Here is a 22,078-nt window from a genome sequence, read left to right on the forward strand (position 1 = left end):
ATCTTAATAGCTCTTCAAATTTTATATAATTTGAATTTTATATATTAAACATTTCTATTAATCTTCTTTTTACATTTAATGTAGATAAATCTAATAATTTTGTAGGCCTAGTAGTTGACTTTTATTACAACTGTAATGTAGCAACATTAGTATACTTAAATGCATGTTTTATAAAACCTACATTTAAATAGCTTATTGTCAACAATGACAACATGATTTTCCAATACCAAAACATAATATTACAATACCAAAATCTTTTTTGATTAGTGTCTTTTGGCTCAATATGATTGATTATTATGTAATTGAATTGGTGACTTGATTTTTATTTTATGCATTACTTTACACCCCAATCCCCATGAAATATTTTTGACCACTTATTTTACAACTCTAACAGTTTATTTAAATACTCAAACATTGAAGATCATGGTTGCTGTTTCAATAAAAATTGTGTATATTAATTTCATTTCATATGAAAATTATTCCAATTAATCTAATATGTTAATTTTTAAGTCATTTACAGAATCAAAAAATGAAGGGGATTAAGAAGTGAAAATTAAGGTGCTCCACTTGTGAAATTCTTCCAGTCCAAAACAAACTTAACATAAACCTTAACTTTCTATTACTAAGGAATGTTTTATAACATTTTAGAATAAACAAGTGGAAACCATATAGTCTGTAAAAATTTTAACAATGAAACCAAATCAAGCAACTAATAATTAATTCACTTTATAATATACATACATACAAAAAACAAGAATCAGTAGCAAACAGTACAAGTCTGTATTAACATATACAAAGCTAGAATCAGTAACTCACAGCAGTTAATATAATATGTAAATAAATATACTAACAAGAGACTAAATGATATTTATATAAATATAATAAAAACTGTATGCGTAGTAATAATAATAATAATAATAATAATAATAATAACAATAATAATAACAATGGTAATAATAGTAACTGTAACAATAATACTAATATTAAAATAAAGCATGATAATAAGTTACCAATAGTAACAAACAAACAAGATGTCATACAGAAGATAAAGAGATTAATAATAATAATACAATAATACAACACAACAGAAACTTTCTTTATTGTTTTTGTCTCAGATAAATTCTTTAATCTTGTTGATAAAAAGAGTTATATTTCCTGTTTTCAAATATAAATTCTTAATTTTAGAGGAAACATAATTCCATGATTTAGTTGATTTATATTAAATAGAACAAATCCTATACATAAATGATCACTTCAAAGATATCAAAAGGTTGCTATGTGATACTGATTTTAGGTTATAATGATGAGCTGTATTAACTAATTTTAATAACTATTGAAGCTTATTGTTCAGTTTTTGCTTTTGCAAAATTTAAAACTTTTATATTAATACCATTACCAGCTTTTGTTGCTTTCGTTATGAAATTTAAAGCCTCTGATAAATATGAACAATTTTTACTAATAACAAACTCATGATGCTCAAAAAAATTATAATTGCTATTAATTTATTTAAAGTCAAATGGTTCATCGTAACTCGAATGACTTTCTACATGATTTCGAATAATTTTTATACATGATTATTGACGTTAAGGAAACTGATCAATGGTTTACAGAATGTAGCTTATTTTCTTTTTTGAACAATAGTTATGGTCGTAATCAACCATTTATTTGGTATTAAGCGAGGACTTTTTGAAGATTTTGTTTTAAGCAGCAAAAAAATGAAATTATTATAGGCCGCTTAAACTGCAGGATTATTGCTTAACAAAACATATTACTTATGTCATTAGCAGTAGTTAAATAATCAGTACTGTTCAGATTATGTAACTTATATGATGCAATAATAATTAGAATTTATCGTACCTTTGTATGTAAATATAATGGATTAATTGAGTTTCACATTTTATGATTGATTTACTAAAAGTAACTATAATTAGACACATAAATAGTTTAAACGTTTTCTTTGATTGTATGTTTACAATTATAGAGGTCATGACACTACGTGCTGATTTTAATTTTGAGCAGGTAAGCAGAGGTAGATGAGAGAATCAAAGACCTATTCAGACGTTTAAAATTTTGTGTAAATTTACGTATTTGAAGTAGTTGAATTTTGTGTAAATTGACCCAATAATAACTCGTTGTTTTTTAAATAATTGTGTAATGTAGAAAACAAGAATATATTTATTATTTACCATTATTTGGGGGTGTCTAAAATGCGGCGCGGCGCGGCTCCGCCACGTGCTAATAGGCGGTGCGGCTTGACTCACTAATGCTAACGTACTATAAGCCGGTTCCAACCGCCGGCGCCTTGTTACAACATATCAGAAACCATTTTCCCCAGCCTAGGTTATATACAAATAACACAATGACGTCACTAAGTAGTGAGAGTGATTATTTAATTTGTTTTTGTTACGTAATATACAAAAAAATGGGTAATAATATCTATTTATTTAACCATAAAAATTGAAAATAACTACAGATTTATTTTTAATTTTACAAAATTAGGTTCGGTGTCACTTGTATAGTTAAAAACTAGTCATTGGAGTGACACCTTAATAAAATAAACAAATAAAGGAAAAAACAAACAACAAAAATTAATAATATAGATAGTGACCAAAAATAGTTATAATAAAAAAGACGAACAATAACTATTAAAAAAAGCCAGACAAATAACAAAAAAGGAAAAACTTGTATAATAGCAACAAATGTAAAACGCAACATTAATAAAAATAATTAGCAACCACATCACAAAAAAAAAAAAAAAAGCGCGACAATATAAACAATATAATGCGCGACAAAAAACAATACACATAAGAATTTGGTAGTTCAGACAAATATTTCTATTAACAGTAGCGCCGGAATAGAAGCCAGTTATTAATAGGCCAGCTTTAGTCAGTTAAGCCGCGCTGCCTTATAGAACCCGGCGGAGCCGCGCCGCCTTTTAGCACTAACCCATTATTTTTTAAGGATTATGCATGGTCCGATGCTTAAATTAATTTGAGCAGCCGTGGCGCAGTGGTTAGAGTTCTGGCTCAGAACCCAGAGGTCCTAGGTTCGACGCCAGCTCTACCTTAACAAGTAACATTGGAACGGAAGGAGGCGTGAACTTCCTGTTAAATGCTCTCCCGCGGTGCTCTGTGATAAGACCGTAAGGACTTCTGGGAGCACCTAAAATAACTATAAAAAAAAAAAAAAAATTACACAAGTGCCCGGTGACGTGGGTTCTATTACCTCTAGGTGGCTTATGGTTTTGTGTGTTAATGTTATATTTTAAAGTATTTCTAAATAAAGAAGTTCTAGTTTATGTTATATTTTAAAGTATTTTAGTTCTATTTTTATGCGTATTGTCTGTGATTGTTGTTAATAAAAAGTTATACTGTTTATAAATTACTGTTTATAAAGTGTGCGCACATTGACTGACTTAAACAGGTAGAACTTGCAGGGAATGTACATACATCAACTGACTAAATAGGTAGAGCATTTAGGAAATGTACATACATCGACTGACTTAAATAGGTAGAACATGCAGATAGTACATATACATCGACTGACTAAATAGGAAGAACATGCAGGGATTGTACATAGATAGACTGACTAAATAAGGGGGTCTGAAGGCCCCCCCACTTTTTTTCTAAAAAACCTTTTTTGTTGTAGAATTTTTTAGATATTGAGGACTTTTTGACGATTTTGCCCCTCCCCTTCAAACCCGTATCGTCGGCCCTGGGTTTTCAATGGTTGTTTTTATTAGGTCATCTAACCTCGGCTAACTTACATAGGTATAAGATGGTGCAAACATAATTTTGACAGATTTTTTTTTGCATCAATATATGTGATTATATTGAAATTATTCGATATGTTTGAAACGTATGAGGGAACTTCAGAAGTTGCAGTGTGAATCCAAAGAACAAAAGTGGTTACAATATCATGTTACCCAAAGTGAGAGCTACTTTAAGCAGCATAAGAAAAGATGACAGTATTGCTAATGGCGCTTTGTCTCGGCATTATGCTTCAAAAATTCCATTATTATGTTGCAAGGGCAAGTGGTTACTCCGCATTGTGAAAATTTATTTACACGCAAAAAATTTATCTCCGAAGAAAATCTTTTGGTTTTTCAAATGTAGTGAGGAAGGATATGTGGCTTCGAAATGCTTAAAGATGTTAGGAAACGATTTCAGAAGCGAGAAATCTACGCGACCTCGCTTTTGAATGACAGTGGTATTAGCGCATTATCTATTATTCGTTTGAAAGTTAATAGTATGGTTGACGTTCAAAGACAATTAAATCACAAGTTTCTGTCCAAAAATTAAAATAAAAGTTTTAACTCTCTAAAGCTGGTGAATTTTGAAGGAAAAGTTCATTAATGTAATTCACAACTGTGACTATCGAGGTTAATGACTTTAAATGTACGCGACAAAGTTATTTTAGTAGATTTCCGACCGTTTGGAGTTCACATGATGTTTGAAATCACATGGTTTCTATCAAGTTATTGGGAGGAGTTTTTATTTTTTTCATAAGGAATGACAATGTTTGAGACCAGCGGTTATATTGGAATTGAATGAAAATGAAAAGATGGAGACGAACCCAAACAACTGTTTAATAAAGTTGCTTAATACGAGATGTCAAAATCTGCTAAAGCGGATTATGAAGATGAAATTCCATCCAGCGGTAATGGTTAATAGTATGATGAAAACTTGATTGCCCAAAGAACAAATTCCTTTAATGGGTGTCGTTCAAAGAAATAAAGGTAATAAAGTTCGACCTTTTTTGGATTAAAGAGAAGCCAAAAGTTTCATCGAGGCGTAAAAAAGAGATGCTGATTTGTGGGTTGATAGATTAAGAGAATGGAGAAGAATGGGTAACAAATCAGCAATAACGGATCCTAGCAAAGTTTATCTCCGTCTGAAAAATGAGGAATACCTAGAACCGTTCAAAACTGTGTATGGCAACAAAAAATATTGTTTAATTCGACTTGGTTTTGGATTGAATGTTGCGCAAATGATTATGAAGTCCGTTGTAAATGCGATTACTGACCAAGATGAGTAAGTCTTGAACTTCCTATTAAATACTTTTCAGCGGTGCTCTGTAATAAGACCGTAAGAACTTTTTGTTGCAACGTGGCTGTGAAAAGAAAGGTCCAACGCTCATATAACACGGCAGAGATAGACGTGTTAATGCAAAGAATAAATATTGATTTATTGTTGAAGCTAGAAAAAGTGATATATAATTTTTACAGATTTTGTTTATCTGGATTTCTGACGCCCTTACTGGTAAATCAAGATTTAAGTCAAAAGCAACTGGTGAAATGTTGATACATTTTTGAACGCAATGAGACTATTTTATGAAATATAAAATTTATCAATAAATATTAATATAATTGAGAATAGTAAAAAAAGTGTTTTATCAACTTGTTTTTCACGTTTGAGCCAAAATTTAAAGATTATTTTTCCCAGGCTCCAATTATCGCAATTTTCTGCAAAGCACCCTTATTTAGCATAAGTATAAAAATGTATGTTTTTGAAGTTTGCTCCATGTTTGGAAGTTGGCTCAAGCACCAAAAAAATGCTGGATTCGTCCTTGTATTTATATTTTATAGAAGCACAAAGTTGTAATCAAAAAATAGGTAGCGGGTATGTTTTCCTAGCCAACCTCTTGCTCGTCAAACCAGTATTGTGACAAGGCTACCCCACTGTCCTCAGCTTATTTAGAAGGTATATTTAGCAAATATAATGAGTTTTGCTTTTTTCCGTGTAATACCTAATGGACAGGTTTTTAAGATTTTCTCTATGACAGTTTTTTTAGGAGGTCTCCAATGCACTAGCCACGGCACTGTGTCAACATGATGTAAATGTTAATAACACTCCTGTTAGCATAATGATATTAGTATCAGTTGTACTAACATTCTTCGATCAAAGCAAAGTAAATGGTATTTGTCGGTCGATTTTCAACTAATTGTCTATTGATTTAATCCCAAAGACGCTGAATAAGATTGAGATTTGGACTTTGTGAAGAAAAAACTTGTGAAAGTTCAAGAACTTTATTTTTTGTGATTTAAAATAACCCTAAGTAGAACCAAATGATACTGCGCAATGCTTTGATAATGCATGATCAATGCAGTCATCTTATTGAACGATTTATAAGTCATTTTAATTTTTTCAATTTGGCATTATAAAATTCCTTGTCTAAATAAAGTCTGGTACATAATAACTTTTATGCCATTAAGAAAATCCACATCGTCACGACTAAATCATTCCCAACCCATAACATTTCATCCGTCATGTTTTACAGTAGGTAGCTGATTGGACGTCTATCATACCTAATATCGTCGCAACATGCCTAATTTGGACGTCTAACATATCTGATTTGTTAGAGGAAAAATTTTGACCAGTCATTGTTCAACTAACCTTATGGAAATTTTTTTCTGGCTTTAAAATTTCTGACAGATATCAGCGGTTTCTTAACTGGATGGCGGCCATACAGATTATTTTGATGTTTTAGTTTTTTATTTGTTAACCATTTACTATTATTAGCTGTTATTATATATTATTATACTTACTTACTTCCAGACGTGTTTGTAAACTAACTTAACTCGACAAATGGATGGTTAAGCGCCAAACCAGGCTATATAACAAAGTTGAAAAATATTAGTTTATATTAAAAAATGATTTATGTAGTGTTTTTTTGCAAACACCAAAATGCTATGATTAAAATTTTTAAGTGCACTGAACGGCAATTACTTTTAATTTTTTTCGTCAAATTATCTCATTTCAACATATTCTTTGTATAGACTGGTTTGGCGCTAAGTCATCCAAATAATGGTTGTATTTGAAGAAGTATGAAATGATAAAGTTATAGAGAGGAAATGTAGAATGGAAATAAATAAGTATATCGTCAATAAATAAGATCAATCTGTAAATGAGTATGTTATCAATTGACAACCATATTATAGTAATCAAAGTCCGTTAGCCAATCACAAACGAAGAAGCTGGTTGGTTGTTTTTACACGCATCAGTATAAAAAAATGTGACTGATTTCGGTAACGAAGTGTCGAATGCTTTCAAATGCTTTTATTTGTTTACAGGTGACAATTTTTCCTTCTGTAGATAATATTGTAATCTTTAGACGGGATGAAAAACTAGTTCAATTCAGATTTTAAAATTGTTTTAAACTTTTTCTTTGGTTGCTGTTCAATAAGTGTATTACGGAAAAAATAATCTTATAAATTTCTGCGGAAGAAAGCAAAGCATCTAGAAGCTTTTAAACCTTTAGGTGATTCAGTACCACCATTTGATAAACTAAAAAGTATGGCGGAAAAATATGTCTATGATTTATACGGGGATGAGCAAGGAGAATTAGTTACTTCGTCTTGCTACAGATTATTTAAATCTGGTAAATTAAGCAAGGAAACGTCACCACTGAACAAAAACTCGTTAGTGCAACACATAAAAAGAGCTTTATATATAGCAGTGATTAACCCACCATGCCATTTTGGAAATGGTTGGTTTGATTATCAAGGTTTTATTGTCATGTCTTGGATGGAATCGCCTTCTGCACCAGATTTGATGATTGATATTGTTTACTCTTTGTTTTGATTTCATAGTGATTGTTCCACAAAAAGATTTTCTTGTAATAAAACTTGAGTGATTTGCACAAACCTTTATAAATGTATTATTATGTATCACCATAATCATCATGGTTGCACCAATCATGATAGGCACGCAAATGACGAAAATTAGTCAGATGAACCATATGAGTCTGAGCCTGATAACAATAGTACTATGGACTAGATTATTATTTCATTCTTAATAAAAATCCTTTGTTATTCGTTTATTTTCTGGCATTGAACTGCAATATCAACATTATTACCAGTAATAAAAATAAAAATTTGGTTAATAATAATATTTCCTTTTTTAATTATAGTCCTCCTTTGAAGCATAAAAATGGCAAACGATAAGTATCCTAAGGAAACAAAGCAAAAGTACACAGGTCTAGAACCTAGGTTATCCATTTCTGTAATTCCGGAAAGTTCTAGAACATTTCATGACGTTAGAGATTTAATTGCTTTAATAGTTTTTACCAATAATAATTGTAAATATGTTTTTGCGGTGATTTATGACGGTGTTTTGAAGGATATTTTAGGAAAAGCATAGAGTATATATATTGAGGAAAAATTTGTAAATAGCAGAGTTTTAGTTAGGAGAAAAGATTATCGTTTATTGATTTAATTTATCTGTTTATTGATTTGTTGATCACGAGAAAAAACTACAAGCTAACCGGGCATGGAACCAAGTATGAGATTATTTGATATGTTTGAAACGTATGATGGCACTTCGGATGCTGCTGTTTGGATTCAACGAACGAAAGTGATTGCTGAAATTCAGAACTTAAAGCTTGAACTAATTTTTCCGATTCTTCTCAGAGAAGCTGCTTATGCAGTGTACGATGCTTTAACCGCGGAAGATAAAAAAGATGTTGTGGAAGTCGAGCGTGTGTTATTAGCGGCGTTTTCTGTAGATGCCTATACTGCATATGAACTGTTTACAAAACGAAAATTATGTGACGGAGAAAAAGCCGACGTATTTTTGGCTGATTTAAGACGATTAGCCTAGCTTGCTAAATTATCAGAGGAGTCTGTGCGTTTGGCGTTTGTTGTGGGTTTGCCAGAAGTTTTATCATCAAGATTTCGAGCCGTAATGGACCCGATTGATATAATGTTACCCAGAATGAGAGCTGCTTTGAACTGTGCAAATGTGATTGACAGTGACGCTGTTGGCGCTGTATCTAGACGCCATGCTACAAAAACCGCGTTAGTGTGTTACAACTGCAAAGGTTTGAATCACATTGCAAAGAATTGTTTGCTTGCGAAGAACTTGTCACCGAACACTGTTAGATGTTTTAAATGTGGTGAGGAAGGACACATTGCATCGAAATGCTGGAAGCTGCAGGGAAACGATTGCAGGAGCGAGGGATCTGCGCTACCTCGCTCCTGAACAACGGCGGAATGAGCGCATTATCTGTTATTCGTTTAAAAGTTAACGGCATGGTTGCGACAGCTTTAGTGGACACAGGATGTTCGAAGACGATTTTGAATAAAAAATTCCTGCCCAAAAGTCAATGTAGGTACTCAAACTCTCAAAAGGTAGTAACGTTTGAAGGAAAAGTTCATCAGTGCACTGGGTCAGCGGTCGTGATTCTTGAGGTTGATGGCATTAAAGCACGTGATGAAGTTATTTTAGTGGACTTCCAACCGTTTGGAGTTAATATGATGCTCGGAATGAGTTCCATTAAATTACTAGGAGGAGCATCCATTTCTCCTTTGGGAAAGGCGAAGTTCGGATTGAGTTACTGTGGAGCATCGGCTTTGAACGAGGACAAAGTTAAGAAAATCGAAATAAGAAAGAAAGATCATGAAGCAGTTTTTAATGGTGTTGAATGGAGAGTCAAATGGAAATGGAGAGATGGAGAAAGCCCCGACCGATTGCGCAATAAAGTGGCACAGTACGGAATTCCACAACACGCTAGAGCAGACTATGAAAACGAACTACAGAATTGGATTGATCGGAAGTGGCTGTTAGAGTATGACGAAAATGAATTGGGGCCGCCCAAAGGGCAGATTTCTTTAATGGCTGTCATTCAGAGAAACAAAGACCACAAAATCCGACCTGTTCTGGACTGGAGAGAAGCTAACGATTTCATTGAGACATACACGAGAGATGCAGATGTGTGTGTCGAAAAGCTTAGAGAATGGAGAAGAATGGGTAACAAACCAGCAATTATTGATTTACGCAAGGCTTATCTTCAACTAAAAACTGATAAATCTCTTTGGCCCTTCCAAACAGTGGTGTTTCGAAATTAAAGGTATTGTTTGACACGACTTGGTTTCGGATTGAACGTTGCGCCAATGATCATGAAATCCGTTGTGAGTGCCGTCATTGATCAAGACGAATTAGTGAAGAGTGGAACGTCCGCTTATGTTGACGACATTTTCGTAGACGAAAGTGTGGTGAGTCTTGATTATGTCAAGAGGCATTTTTAAAAATATGGTTTAGAAAGTAAAGAAGGTGAGCAGATTGGTAATGATGGAGTTCGTGTGTTAGGATTGTGTGTGCGCAAGGTTGGTAACAAACTGGAGTGGTCCAGAAGGAATCGAGTTGATGCTATCTCGCAAAAGTTAACCAGGAGAGTTGTGTTTTCAATCTGTGGACAGTTGGTAGGATATTTACCCGTGTGTGGTTGGCTGCGAGTGATTTGTAGTCTCTTGAAGAGGAAAGCTGTCAGTCTGACGAAGGGTTGGGACGATGAAATTTGTGATGAGAACGTTAAGTGGGTGCTTAAAGAAGTATTTGCTGAGGTGGAACGTTGCGAGCCTGCTTGTGGTGATTGGGCTGTGTGTGGTGATGAGGGAAAAGTGTGGGTTGATGCCAGTTCTTTAGCGATGGGTGCTCTTATTCAAGTTGGGGAAACTACTGTGGAGGATGCAACATGGCTGCGAAAAGAAATGTCTGATATTCATATAAACATGGCAGAATTAGACGCTGTGATACGTGGAATGAATATGGCTCTGATGTGGAAGCTGAAGAAAGTGACTGTTTTTACCGATTCCGTGACAGTATTCCACTGGGTTTCTGACGCCCTTACAGGAAAATCAAGGTTGAGATCAAAAGCGACGGGTGAAATGCTGATTCGAAGAAGACTGAGCGTGTTGCAACAGCTAATTGAAGAATACAATGTTAGCGTTGAGGTAAAACTCATTCCTTCTAAAGATAATTTGGCTGACGCATTAACAAGAATTCGCAGCAGATGGCTCGACAAACTGACTGTGCCAGAGTGTCGGAATAGTTGTATGGGAATCGTAGCTACGAAGGCTGAATCTATTTCCGATATACACCAAAGAACTGGACCTTTCGGAGTGAATCGAACGTTAAACTTTGTTCGTAAAGCAATTCCGACTGCTACTGAAAACGATGTTCGAAATGTGATAAAAAGTTGCGAACCATGTCAGTCAATAGATCCAGCGCCAATACGGTGGGAAAAAGGGAAATTGGATGTTGAAGGAAACTGGGAGAGATTGGCCATGGACATCACGCATTATGGCACTGACAAATTTTTGAGTCTAATTGATTGCGGACCTTCAAAATACGCGTTGTGGCGACAATTATCAAGCTCATACGGAAGTCTTGCCATAGTCCGAATACTCCGTCTTATTTTTTGTGAACGTGGAGCACCGTCTGAAAAATTGACTGACAATGAGCCGACATTTAAAACTAAAGAGATAAGGAGTTTCCTTGATAGTTGGGGAGTACAAATTAGATTTAGAGCCGCTTATTATCCTGAAGGAAATGGAATTGTAGAAAGAAACCACCGTACGATCAAGAGAATAGCAGAACGATCAAAAATGTCGATACCGGAAGCACTATATTGGTACAATGTCTCAGCCGACAAAAATGGTGTAAGTCCGATGGACAAAATATACAGTTATACCATTGGTGTGAAAGGATTGGGAAAAGAGAATCTTCCTGCGCAAAATGTCACGAACAAGAGGTTTCGAATCGGCGATAAAGTCTGGCTGAAACCACCAAATGCGAGGTGCTATACAAAGTGGCAACCAGCTACGATAACTCGGAATGCGTCGAAATAAATCGTAGAAGTGAACGGCATTCCGCGTCATGTGAAACACGTTAGACCTCGAAATGATACTCAGTCCTGCATTATCCCTGATGTGGAAATAGAGATGAATACTGAAACTGGTCTAGAGAACGCTAAAAATCAAGGAGAGCAAGTTAAAGATGAGACGAACGAGGAAAATGCCGAAGCTGAAGATAGACCCCAAGAAATCGACATGCTTTTGCGACGGAGTGGTCGGGAACGGCGCATGCCTTCGAAATACTTTGATTGCTATTTGGATGATCCGTAAGGATCAAGGAGGAGTGTAATTCCGGAAAGTTCTAGAACATTTCATGACGTTAGAAATTTAATAGCTTTAATAGTTTTTACCAATAATAATTGTAAATATGTTTTTGCGGTGATTTATGACGGTGTTTTGAAGGATATTTTAGGAAAAGCATAGAGTATATATATTGAGGAAAAATTTGTAAATAGCAGAGTTTTAGTTAGGAGAAAAGATTATCGTTTATTGATTTAATTTATCTGTTTACTGATTTGTTGATTACGAGAATAAACTACAATTTCATAAAGAATTCAAATTTTAAGATACTTGGGATAATTTATTGTAAAGTATACTAACTATATTTGTCAAAAGTCAAAAATATTTATTATTTGGGCCTAACTAAGGAAAAGAAGAAATCTATTTTTAATTAGTAAACAAAAACTGCCGTCGTTAAAACTAAAGGATGGTTTTTTTTATATAGCTTTAACCTTAATTATCTGGTTATTGGGACAGTAAAAATCTGGGAAACTAAATCAGTTTATTTATCTCTTAAAAATATAAAAATTATTAAAACCAATGATGATTTTTTATATCATCCTAAAGAGAGAGAAAATTAAATAATAACTTTTTTGTAATTGTTGGTCAAAACTCAGCAAAAAATATTCCACCTAATACGATAAATGATTTTACTCTTCTCGTAAATTTATACTAAATAACTTTGAAGTTTCGATTAAAGAGTTTGAATCAGCTTATAAAACATCAAAAATCCATATAACGAGAAGCCTGAACAAAATATATGGTAACATTTTATTTGATTCTTACGAGATCATAAAAACCAGTGACGGATCCAGGATTTTTTGATGTTTGAGCTAACTTTCAGATATGGAGCAAACTCCAAATATTTTTATGTTTATACTTATATCAAATAATGAAGCTTTCCAAAAAATTGCATTGATTGGAAGGTGGGAACGAAAATTTTCTTTGATTTCATAAAACCCACCCCAAACGTGAGGGGCAACAAGTTGATGAAATATATTTTGTACTATTCTAAAATTTGTAAACCCCCTCAATTTGAGGGAGGTTACACATTTTAAAAGAAACTAATCTACAACATGCATTCCAACTTCTCTTAATTTATTTAAGCGCACAGTACAAAACCTCAATTTGAGGGGGTTTCAAATTTTAGAATTTAAAAAACTTTTTCGTTCCCAGCCTCCAATCATAGCAATTTTTTGCAAAGCCTCATTATTTGACAGTATAAAGATAAAAATTTTTGGAGTTTGCTCTCAAACACCAAAAAATCCTGGATCCGTCACTGATAAAAACTATACTCATCCAGGCCTTTAATTGTTCAATAAAACAAGAAATATTTTCTACCCTATTAAAGATAGCCAAATTTAAAGAAATATTTTTTTAAAAAGGAGGGAGGAGGTTTATCAAATATAACTGATTATCATCCTATTTCTGTATCTTCTAGTTTTTCAAACTTTTTGAAAAGACTTTTTACAATAAATATATGATCACCTTTCTACAAATACTAAATACCACTCAATACGGGTTAAAAAAAAAAGTTTTGTTCGTGACATGAACCCATGTTCCAGTCATGAACATTCATGTCATGGCTAATTAAAATTTCAAAATGGTTGAATAAACTATCATTGAACATAGAAAAAGCTTAACGGGCTCAATTTTATTAAAAATCTAAAAAAAAATCTTTTGCCAAATGATATGCCTTTTATTGATGGTATTCAAATAAAACAATCAGAAATTATTTCTTTGGTGTTTACTTCATATACATTTCCTTGGTGTTTTTATTGATGAAAATCTCACATGGAAAAATCATATCAAAATTTTTGGCAAAAAAGTTTCAAAAAATATTGGAATATTATATAAAGCAAGAAATTTTTTAAAACGACATGCATTAATTTAATTCTATTACTCACTACACCAATTCCATCTGAAATATGCAAGTATCGCATGGGTAGTGCTAAAAAAAGTTAATTAAATCCTCTTTGTCAGCAACAGAAGCATCTAAATAATAAATTTTAAAAGATTATTGTACTCTTCAAAATCTCTTTCATTCGAAATGAAACTCTTCTAAATCTTAGTAGCTAAATGTTTTTTATGTTCAAATGTAAAATAAACCTAACTCCTACAACTTTTCAAAATTTATATGCAATAAAACCTAAAAACAAAGATCTAAGAAATGATCCTATTTATCAACGTACAAAGTATTTATTCGCGTACAAATTTTGGAAGATCTCCTAAATCTTATTGCGGAACCAAATATATTAAAAAAATTTTGATTTTTCCCAAAGTTGGAATTTTACTACTTTTAAATAAATAAAAATATTTTCAAATAAATTGAAAAAAGTTATTTTCTCAATAGATAAATATTTGAGTTTTTTCGATCTCGATCCTTTTACTAGTGTTACCTAAATGTTAAAATATTTGGTTATACTTTTATTGTATCTTTAAACGATTTTTTATATTTAAAATACTTGGTTAAATTTGTATTGTATTCTTAAACGGTTTATTTGAAGTACTTTGTTATAATTTTATTGTATTCTTAAACGGTATTTTATATTTGAAATATTTGGTTATATTATTATTATTATATTATTAAACGGTTGTCAGTGACAGATCATCCCCTTCGAATCTCCGTGTTTTTATTATTAACGTACAACGGCACGGTACTAGAATTTATTGAAACAGCAACAAAAAATAAATAAAATAAATAAATAAAAAGTTGCAAAGCATGCGTAGTATTAAAATCTAAAATTAACAAAGTATGAAATTAACTGATCAAATTTAACATTAGTATTATCAAGGTTAACTTAACTAATTATATTTTCAATAAAAATATTTTGATTTTTGATTATTAACTGAAAATTAGTGAAATATTAAAATACTATAACTTCGTTTATTTACGGATTGAGCTCAACTTCTATTGATTGATTAAACCACGGCCTACTTAATAACAGGCCTGAAAGACGCGCAAAAAAAAAAAAAAACTGTAGGCGGATGTTTGTCAAAACAAAAATGGAGAAAGTTTTGTGGTTTTTTTAGTTATATTTTTAGTGTTTATATATATATATATATATATATATATATATATATATATATATATATATATATATATATATATATATATATATATATATATATATATATATATATATATATATATATATATATATATATATATATATATATATATTCAGTCATGTATATAGATATAATGCAGTAATGTATTTACATAATATGATATACTACACAATATATATTTAAAATCAATTGCTTATAATTATTTGATAGTCAATATTATTTTATTTGTATTTTATGTATTTAGTAATCTTTCAAAACAAAAATTACTATATCATGCCTTTTAAATGTTGTGTGACTGGTTGTAGAGGAAACTATGATAAAGAACATAAAGTTAAACTTTTTCGATTACCAAACAAAAACCGTAATCCTCAAGAAAGAGAAAGATGGATTAGATCTATTCCAAGAGAAAACATTCCAAATAGTCCAAATACATTCATTTGTGAAAATCATTGGCCAGTTAATTATGAAACTTGTCAAATTCATGGTAAAATTCGTCCCTTAAATCCACCAACTATTTTCATCTGTGTATTTCAAAGTCAAATTCCTACACCTCCACCAACAAAAAGAACAACAACAAAATCACTACCATCTACGCGTAACATGAAACCTGATGAAATTTCAGCTCACTTGGATTTGTATGAAATTAGTTGTTTTGATGATCTTTGCCTAAAAGTAAGCAAAGAAGTTATTCCATTTCCAGTAACATCTTTTACAGTGGATGATGGTTTAATAATCCAAAGTAAGGATTATATTGATACCTCTGCTATTCCACAGTTTCTTTTAAAAGTTAAAATTGATATGCGATTTGAAGGTTTTCATTTTGGATCTAGATGCTCTATTATACCACTGTGCAGTAATCGAATACATAAAATTACATCTTTCTTACAAATTTTAGAAGCTATTAGATATTTACATTCCGTTGAAATGGATCATAAAAAAAACATTATCCTACAACAAGTTGTTAGCATGCATGCATTAACATTTGTTGGTAATAAAAAATATTCTCCAGAAATTCTAAGTAGGGCTTTTGAGTATTTTTCAATTTCAAGATCTCTTTACAGTCGTATTAGAGATGACTATGAAATGCCAAGTATTGTAACACTTGGTAAACTTATATCTAAGGTTAGTAAGCTAGAGGATTTTGATTTCCTCAACAAATATTTTATGCAACTAGAAGATCCTCGTCAAAAAAATGTAATTATTATAATCGATGAAGTTTATGTAAAACCACAACTAACGTATCAAGGAGGTAACTTATTTGGAAAAGCAGTAAATAATCCAGAACATTTTGCAACCACTGTTTTGAGTTTTATGATTTGCTCATTATTAGGAGGAAAGAGGTTTTTGTACAAAGCACTGCCAGTGTATCGTTTAAGTGCTGATTTTCAATATGAACAAGTTGTAAATATGTTAAATTTGATTCGTTCATGTAATGGCATTACTGTTGCAATTTTATGTGATAATAATAAAGTAAATCAATCATTCTTTAAAAAATTCAATTTGATTTCTCCATGGCGCACAACTGAAAACATTTTTTTGCTCTATGATTATGTACATCTAATCAAATCTATCAGAAACAATTGGTTAACTGAAAAAATGCAAGAGTTAAAGTATTCTGACTGCGGCCTTGAAAAAACTGCAAAGTGGGTTGACTTGAAGAAGCTGGTTGAGTTAGAAAATAATTCTATTGTGAAACTATCAAAGCTTAATGAAATTTCTATCTGTCCAAAACCTATAGAACGACAGAATGTTGCTTTATGTCTTAAGATTTTTTGTGTTGAAACGTTAACTGCATTAAAAATTCATCCAGAAATTCAGGATTCAGGTGGAACTGTTGATTTTATAGAAAAAATTGTAGACTTTTTCAAAATCCTAAATGTAAAAAGTCAGTTCGAAGACGTTAAAACTAAAGACTTAAAAAGGGCTGTCTTTGATAACCCTAACGATCAACGATTAGATTTTTTACTTGATATAGCAAGTATGTTTGAAAAAATGGTTCCTAAAAAACAAGGACAAAGAGTAAAACAACTTACCAAAGATACTGCTCTTGCTCTTGCATACACGAGTAGAGGACTGGTTGAGTTAACTAAGCATCTCCTCAGCACTTCACACGAATATGTATGTCTAGGAAATTTTTCTAGTGATCCCATTGAAAAAATGTTCAGTAAGCTACGTCAAGGTTCTGGTGGAACATATTTTATTAATGTTCAACAAGTTTTACAAAAAGTAAACATTAAGAAAACAAAGCTTCTCCTTGATTTAAACACAGATTTTGATGGAATTCAAACATGTTGTGAACATGCTTGTTTGAAATGTGGATTTTTGCTAAATGATGACAATACCTTCAATGTGTTTCATAATCTTTCAAATATGGAGTTAGCCTTGTCTAAGTCTGTAAAAATGGCTTTAGTTTATATTGCAGGATACATCAGTAGAAATGATGTAGATGAATATGATACGCAGTTCTATTACAACGAATTTGGAGAATTTACTAAAGAAATCAACAGAGGAGGCTTGAAGATACCTGGAGACAATATGTGTCAATGGGTGATTTATTGCTATGTATTTTTTCATCACATCATGTCATCAGTTTGTAGGACAAGTTTTATAAATATAACAATGATGGTAGCAGAATTTTATGGATTTGAAAACATAGATAAGTTTCATGGAAAAATACTATCTAACATATTATTTAACAACTATAGCAAGCTTTACTCACCTCGATCGACAAAAGAACCAGCTTTAAAAGTACTTAAATTGTCACAAAAATGATCATTGCGGAGCAGAAATGTAAATGTATGTAAAATATGTTTTGTGAAGTTGTAGGGTTTGTGAAATTTGAAAAGATATTATTAAAGAAAAGTGTTGTTTTTTTTAGTAATCGATTAAAAAATGTTATCTTATTGTAAAAGGTTTTTAAAATAAACAGCTCTCAAAATTTGAAAACAAGCAATTTAGCAGCTAGTGTAGCGAATTTTAAATTTTAACTCAACTTATTTGTTTACAAAATTGTTTAAATCGACATATTTGTTTACAAAATATCCGCCTACAGTTTTTTTTTTTTTTTTGCGCGTCTTTCAGGCCTGTTATTAAGTAGGCCGTGGATTAAACTCAACGTCTTTAACTAAACAACAAAATTAATTACAATAAAAGTGTTTTTTTTTTTTATTAATAACTTGTGGGCGGGAATCTTGCGCGATTGCGGAAATAATTAGTCAACGTTTTAAATTAGTTATAACTATATTTATTAAAACTTTATATTATTATGATAATAAATTAAATTAATTTCAATTTTTATTCGCCAAGATCCCTTTCAACTGACTAAAAACAGAGTTTAAATGAATTACTTTTTCCTCATTCATTATAGTTATTGAGTTAACCGCAGACAAAGAACAGACAGACAGAAATCCTATTCCCTTTTACATTTAAGTAATTTGCTTGTTAAAAAAATGTTTATTGCGGCTAAAACAGTTTTGTAATAATGTTTTAAATAGAAAAATGCAATAAATAATTTTTTATTATTATTATTACTTTTTTTAATAATTCTTTTGACAAAAAAAAATTATATTTAGGTGACCGAACTTAATAGGCGATATCGAATATTCGATATATCGAATTATTCGCCATCAATTATATAAAATATCGAATGACATTTAATTTAAATTGAGTTTTTAATTTTTATTGTTTTATTTTTATAATAAAAAACAATTTTATTGTTACTGTACTTTCTTTTCTACCGTTTGTACTTTCAGAAAAGAAACAGAAAATTTAAAATGTTTATTTATGCTTTGAATGTTCAAAGCTTAAGTGACCGTAATTTTACGCCATAGGGATCGTCCATAAATTACGCTATATGGATCGTCCATAAAATAATAAGGACCGCAATTTTACGCTATAGGGATCGTCCATAGATTACGCAACGCTAATTTATGGACGCAAAACAAAAAAATCAAAGATTTCCCTCGAAGAGCCTTTAGATAAATAAAAAATCAAAATACCGGATTAAAGTTTAATGGAAAAAAAAAAACAAGAACAAAATTGGCTTGAATAATAAATAAATAAATCTCCATTCAGTTGTCTCATGCTTACAAAAAATAATAACAAACCATAACTTTTACCGTAATGATATAGAATATCCAACATAGCAAATTGTTACAAAACAGTTTATGAGCCACATTTAAACCTCAACTTTTGCTGTAGAAAGTTAAATATTTTGTATTTTAGTTTTAAACTATTTAAAATAACCTAATGTAACTGTTGTAATTGAATTTAAGAATTTATATGCTTGTAATGTCCGATTGGATTCTATTTATAGATTCTATATTGATAGCGTACAAATTATCATAATCATCAAAACTATGATATGTGTATGATATTAGACTTGATAGATTGGCATTCTTTTTCTGTGCGTGCCACGTTGATTTCCCCTTAATACCACATTTTCATATTTAATGAATAAAAAATTTTAATAGTTTCATTCTATTACTTTCTGAGTTTCCTAAAAAACCTTCCGGACTTTCTATGCAAAAATGACATCATTTATTAAAATAAACTTTAATATAAGAGAAAAAAAAGATATTTTTCCTTTATGGTTTTATATTTTTCCGATACGGTATTATATTTTCTGCTTTTGAGGATGCAATTTTTCTGCTGCAAAACAAAAGTTAACAAACTAATTTATAATCAACATTATTTAACTATTTATATTATATTAACTTTTTTTTTCATGCATACCTAGCATACGTACTATGTAGGCATGCAAAAAAAAAGATAAACACGTTATAAGATGCAATACAAAACGTATACAAGAAAAAAAAGGGTATTAAACTAAGAACCATTCAACAATTTTAATAAACGATTTTATTTAATTTAACTTTTGTATAAAATGTGTTTCCGATAACGTAAATATCTGAAACAAACAATTTCTGAGAAAAAGGGAAAAGTTTATAAAGTTAATTTAGCGTGTTTGATACTATAACCGGACTGCACGTTAGCCAGTATTATATAAAATGAAATTAACTTTTTTTTGAAATTATTGTTTTCATTTCTTTTGCCCTTTGCTTTTGATTTTTTTTAGTTCTATTTAATAGATGATGTTTTAAAATAGATGATGTTGTTGAGAAACATATCAAAAGAATTATTATAATCAAAATTATTATTAAACTTGTCAAAACCGTATTAAAATCAAACATTACTTCTAATGAATTGATAAAGAATGATTTTATAATTATTGTATTTAATAAATTTGTCTGAAATTTATTAGTAATACTTTGTATATTTATAATTGTATTAATAATACTGTTTACAGGCGCGGATGCAGCATTTTTTAAAGTTTAAAACAGCTAACTTTCAGACATGGAGCAAAGTCCAAACAGTTATATGTTAATACTGATGTCAAATGAGGAAGCTTTGCAAAAAATTGCGGTTATTGGAGCCTGGGAACAAAAAAGCCCCAAAATTTTAACTACACCTGCCCCAAACGTGAGAGCAACAAGTTATTAAAATATTTTTTATCCTCTTCTTAACTAAATCTATGTTCATTGATAAAGTTTAAAGTTCATACAATAATCTTTTAGCGTTCAAAAACTATGACTATAAAAAGTTTGACCCCCTCCCCCCTGAACTCCCCCCCCCCCTATAATTATTGAACGCTAAGAGATTATTTTACAAACTTAAAAGTTTATCAACAACCATAAATTTGGTGGAGAATAACAAAAAAAATAATTTACTAACTTGTTGCTCCTGCGTTTGGGGCAGGTGTAGCTAAAATTTTAGGGAAATCTGAGGTGTAGCAATGAATTGACTAAAATTTTGTTTCCAGGCTTCAATAATTGCAATTTTTTGCAAAGCATCCTTATTTAAAAATATAAACATAAAAATAATTAGAATATCCTCAAAAAATGCAGCATCCGCCCTGGTTTAAATACACTATAAATGTATTAAAGTATTTTATTTACTCAAAGTTCTCTATATACCTTTTCTTCTCCAAATCAAGTCAAATCTGAGGTGTGGGTTGTAAATTGTTGCACTTTTAAAAGTTTTAAAAGAATATTTGCATCAAATTAGGACATCTTACAGACGTTCAAAATAAGACAACTTAAATAAACGTCCTAAAGACTTTCACTTCAGACCAGCCAGAGACATCCATTGGTCAGCTGGAAAGACGTCTTAAAAGAGAATTAAATTCCTTAAGTCTTTCACCTGAGGCCAGCCAGAGACACACAGAGAACGACTAAAAAAATGTCTTTAAAACATCTTTAGCACGTCTTATAAAACGTCCTTAAACCTTAGTCCAACTTAGGACGTCTTAAGGACAAGAAATTGACGTCCTGAGATTGTCAATTTTATCGACGTCCTTAGATTGTTTCAGCGGCAGTGGCGCAGTGGTTAGAGCGTTTGCTTTAGAAAAGATTAAGGGTTCAAAGCAAGCTCTGGCCATATTTCGCTTCTTCTGTGAGAAAAGAGGCGTGAACTTTATTGTTAAAATGCTCTTCCGCGGTGCTTCTTGGGGCAACTAAACAAAAATTAAAAATAAATAAATAAAAACGTCGGTGTGCTGTTTGGTATGATTTAACTCTACACTGTTAAAACATTTTCAGAAAACCCTAATCTTTGGGATAATTAGGACAGTGTCTTGACTGGTGTCCCAAATGCTTTAATCCTTCGTGTATCTAGACAATATTTCGTCTAAATTTTTTGCGTAAAGTTCGGGAAACCAGACGAGAAAACAAATTTTAAATAATCAAGCCAAAAAATATTTGAGGCAAACAGCTTTAATGACGGGAGTACTAAAATCTTTTTATTAAATAGTAAATGATAGGTAAAATGGTTAAAAGCGTACACTATAATACCTTTATTTGTTTTTTTTTTATTAAAATGCAACTGTAAACACTAAAAACTTGACTTGAACAAAATTTGTTTTTTTTTAGAATGACTAAGCAATAAATACATATCCTCTAAAAATACACAATATTGCACTGTTTTTTACTAAGATCATAAGAAATGCCGCACGAACATTTTGCTCTGACCACGTAATAAAATATATTAGCGCAAAAGACGGAGTTTTCTCGTCTGACTTTTTTCGCGCAGTTA

The 22,078-nt window shown here is 31.2% G+C and overlaps 2 protein-coding genes across 8 annotated transcripts in view; one reads left to right on the forward strand and one right to left on the reverse strand.

Annotated features, from left to right (window-relative positions):
* LOC136090180 (uncharacterized) overlaps window positions 1–11,951 on the forward strand; it is an 82,960-nt gene extending 71,009 nt beyond the window's left edge. Inside the window, exon 5 of the mRNA XM_065816354.1 lies at window positions 7,991–11,951. Coding sequence (XP_065672426.1) covers window positions 10,427–11,629 — 1,203 coding nt within the window. The 5' untranslated portion in view covers window positions 7,991–10,426 and the 3' untranslated portion in view covers window positions 11,630–11,951. The remainder of the gene's footprint in view (window positions 1–7,990) is intronic.
* The window catches only part of LOC100206424 (alpha-1-macroglobulin), a 141,685-nt gene that overhangs the window by 115,901 nt on the left and 3,706 nt on the right, over window positions 1–22,078 (reverse strand). Inside the window, exon 1 of one of the 7 annotated variants that reach the window (XM_065816352.1) lies at window positions 1,858–2,207. The exons of 2 other annotated variants lie outside the window; for them this stretch is intronic. In XM_065816352.1, coding sequence (XP_065672424.1) covers window positions 1,858–1,988 — 131 coding nt within the window. In that variant the 5' untranslated portion in view covers window positions 1,989–2,207. Of the gene's footprint in view, window positions 1–1,857; window positions 2,217–19,104; window positions 19,478–22,078 lie in introns of those variants that run through there. 4 more of the 7 variants (XM_065816349.1, XM_065816351.1, XM_065816346.1 and 1 more) reach the window with 4 other exon arrangements.

The sequence above is a fragment of the Hydra vulgaris genome, chromosome 13, assembly GCF_038396675.1.
Source record: "Hydra vulgaris chromosome 13, alternate assembly HydraT2T_AEP".
Taxonomy (NCBI): domain Eukaryota; kingdom Metazoa; phylum Cnidaria; class Hydrozoa; order Anthoathecata; family Hydridae; genus Hydra; species Hydra vulgaris.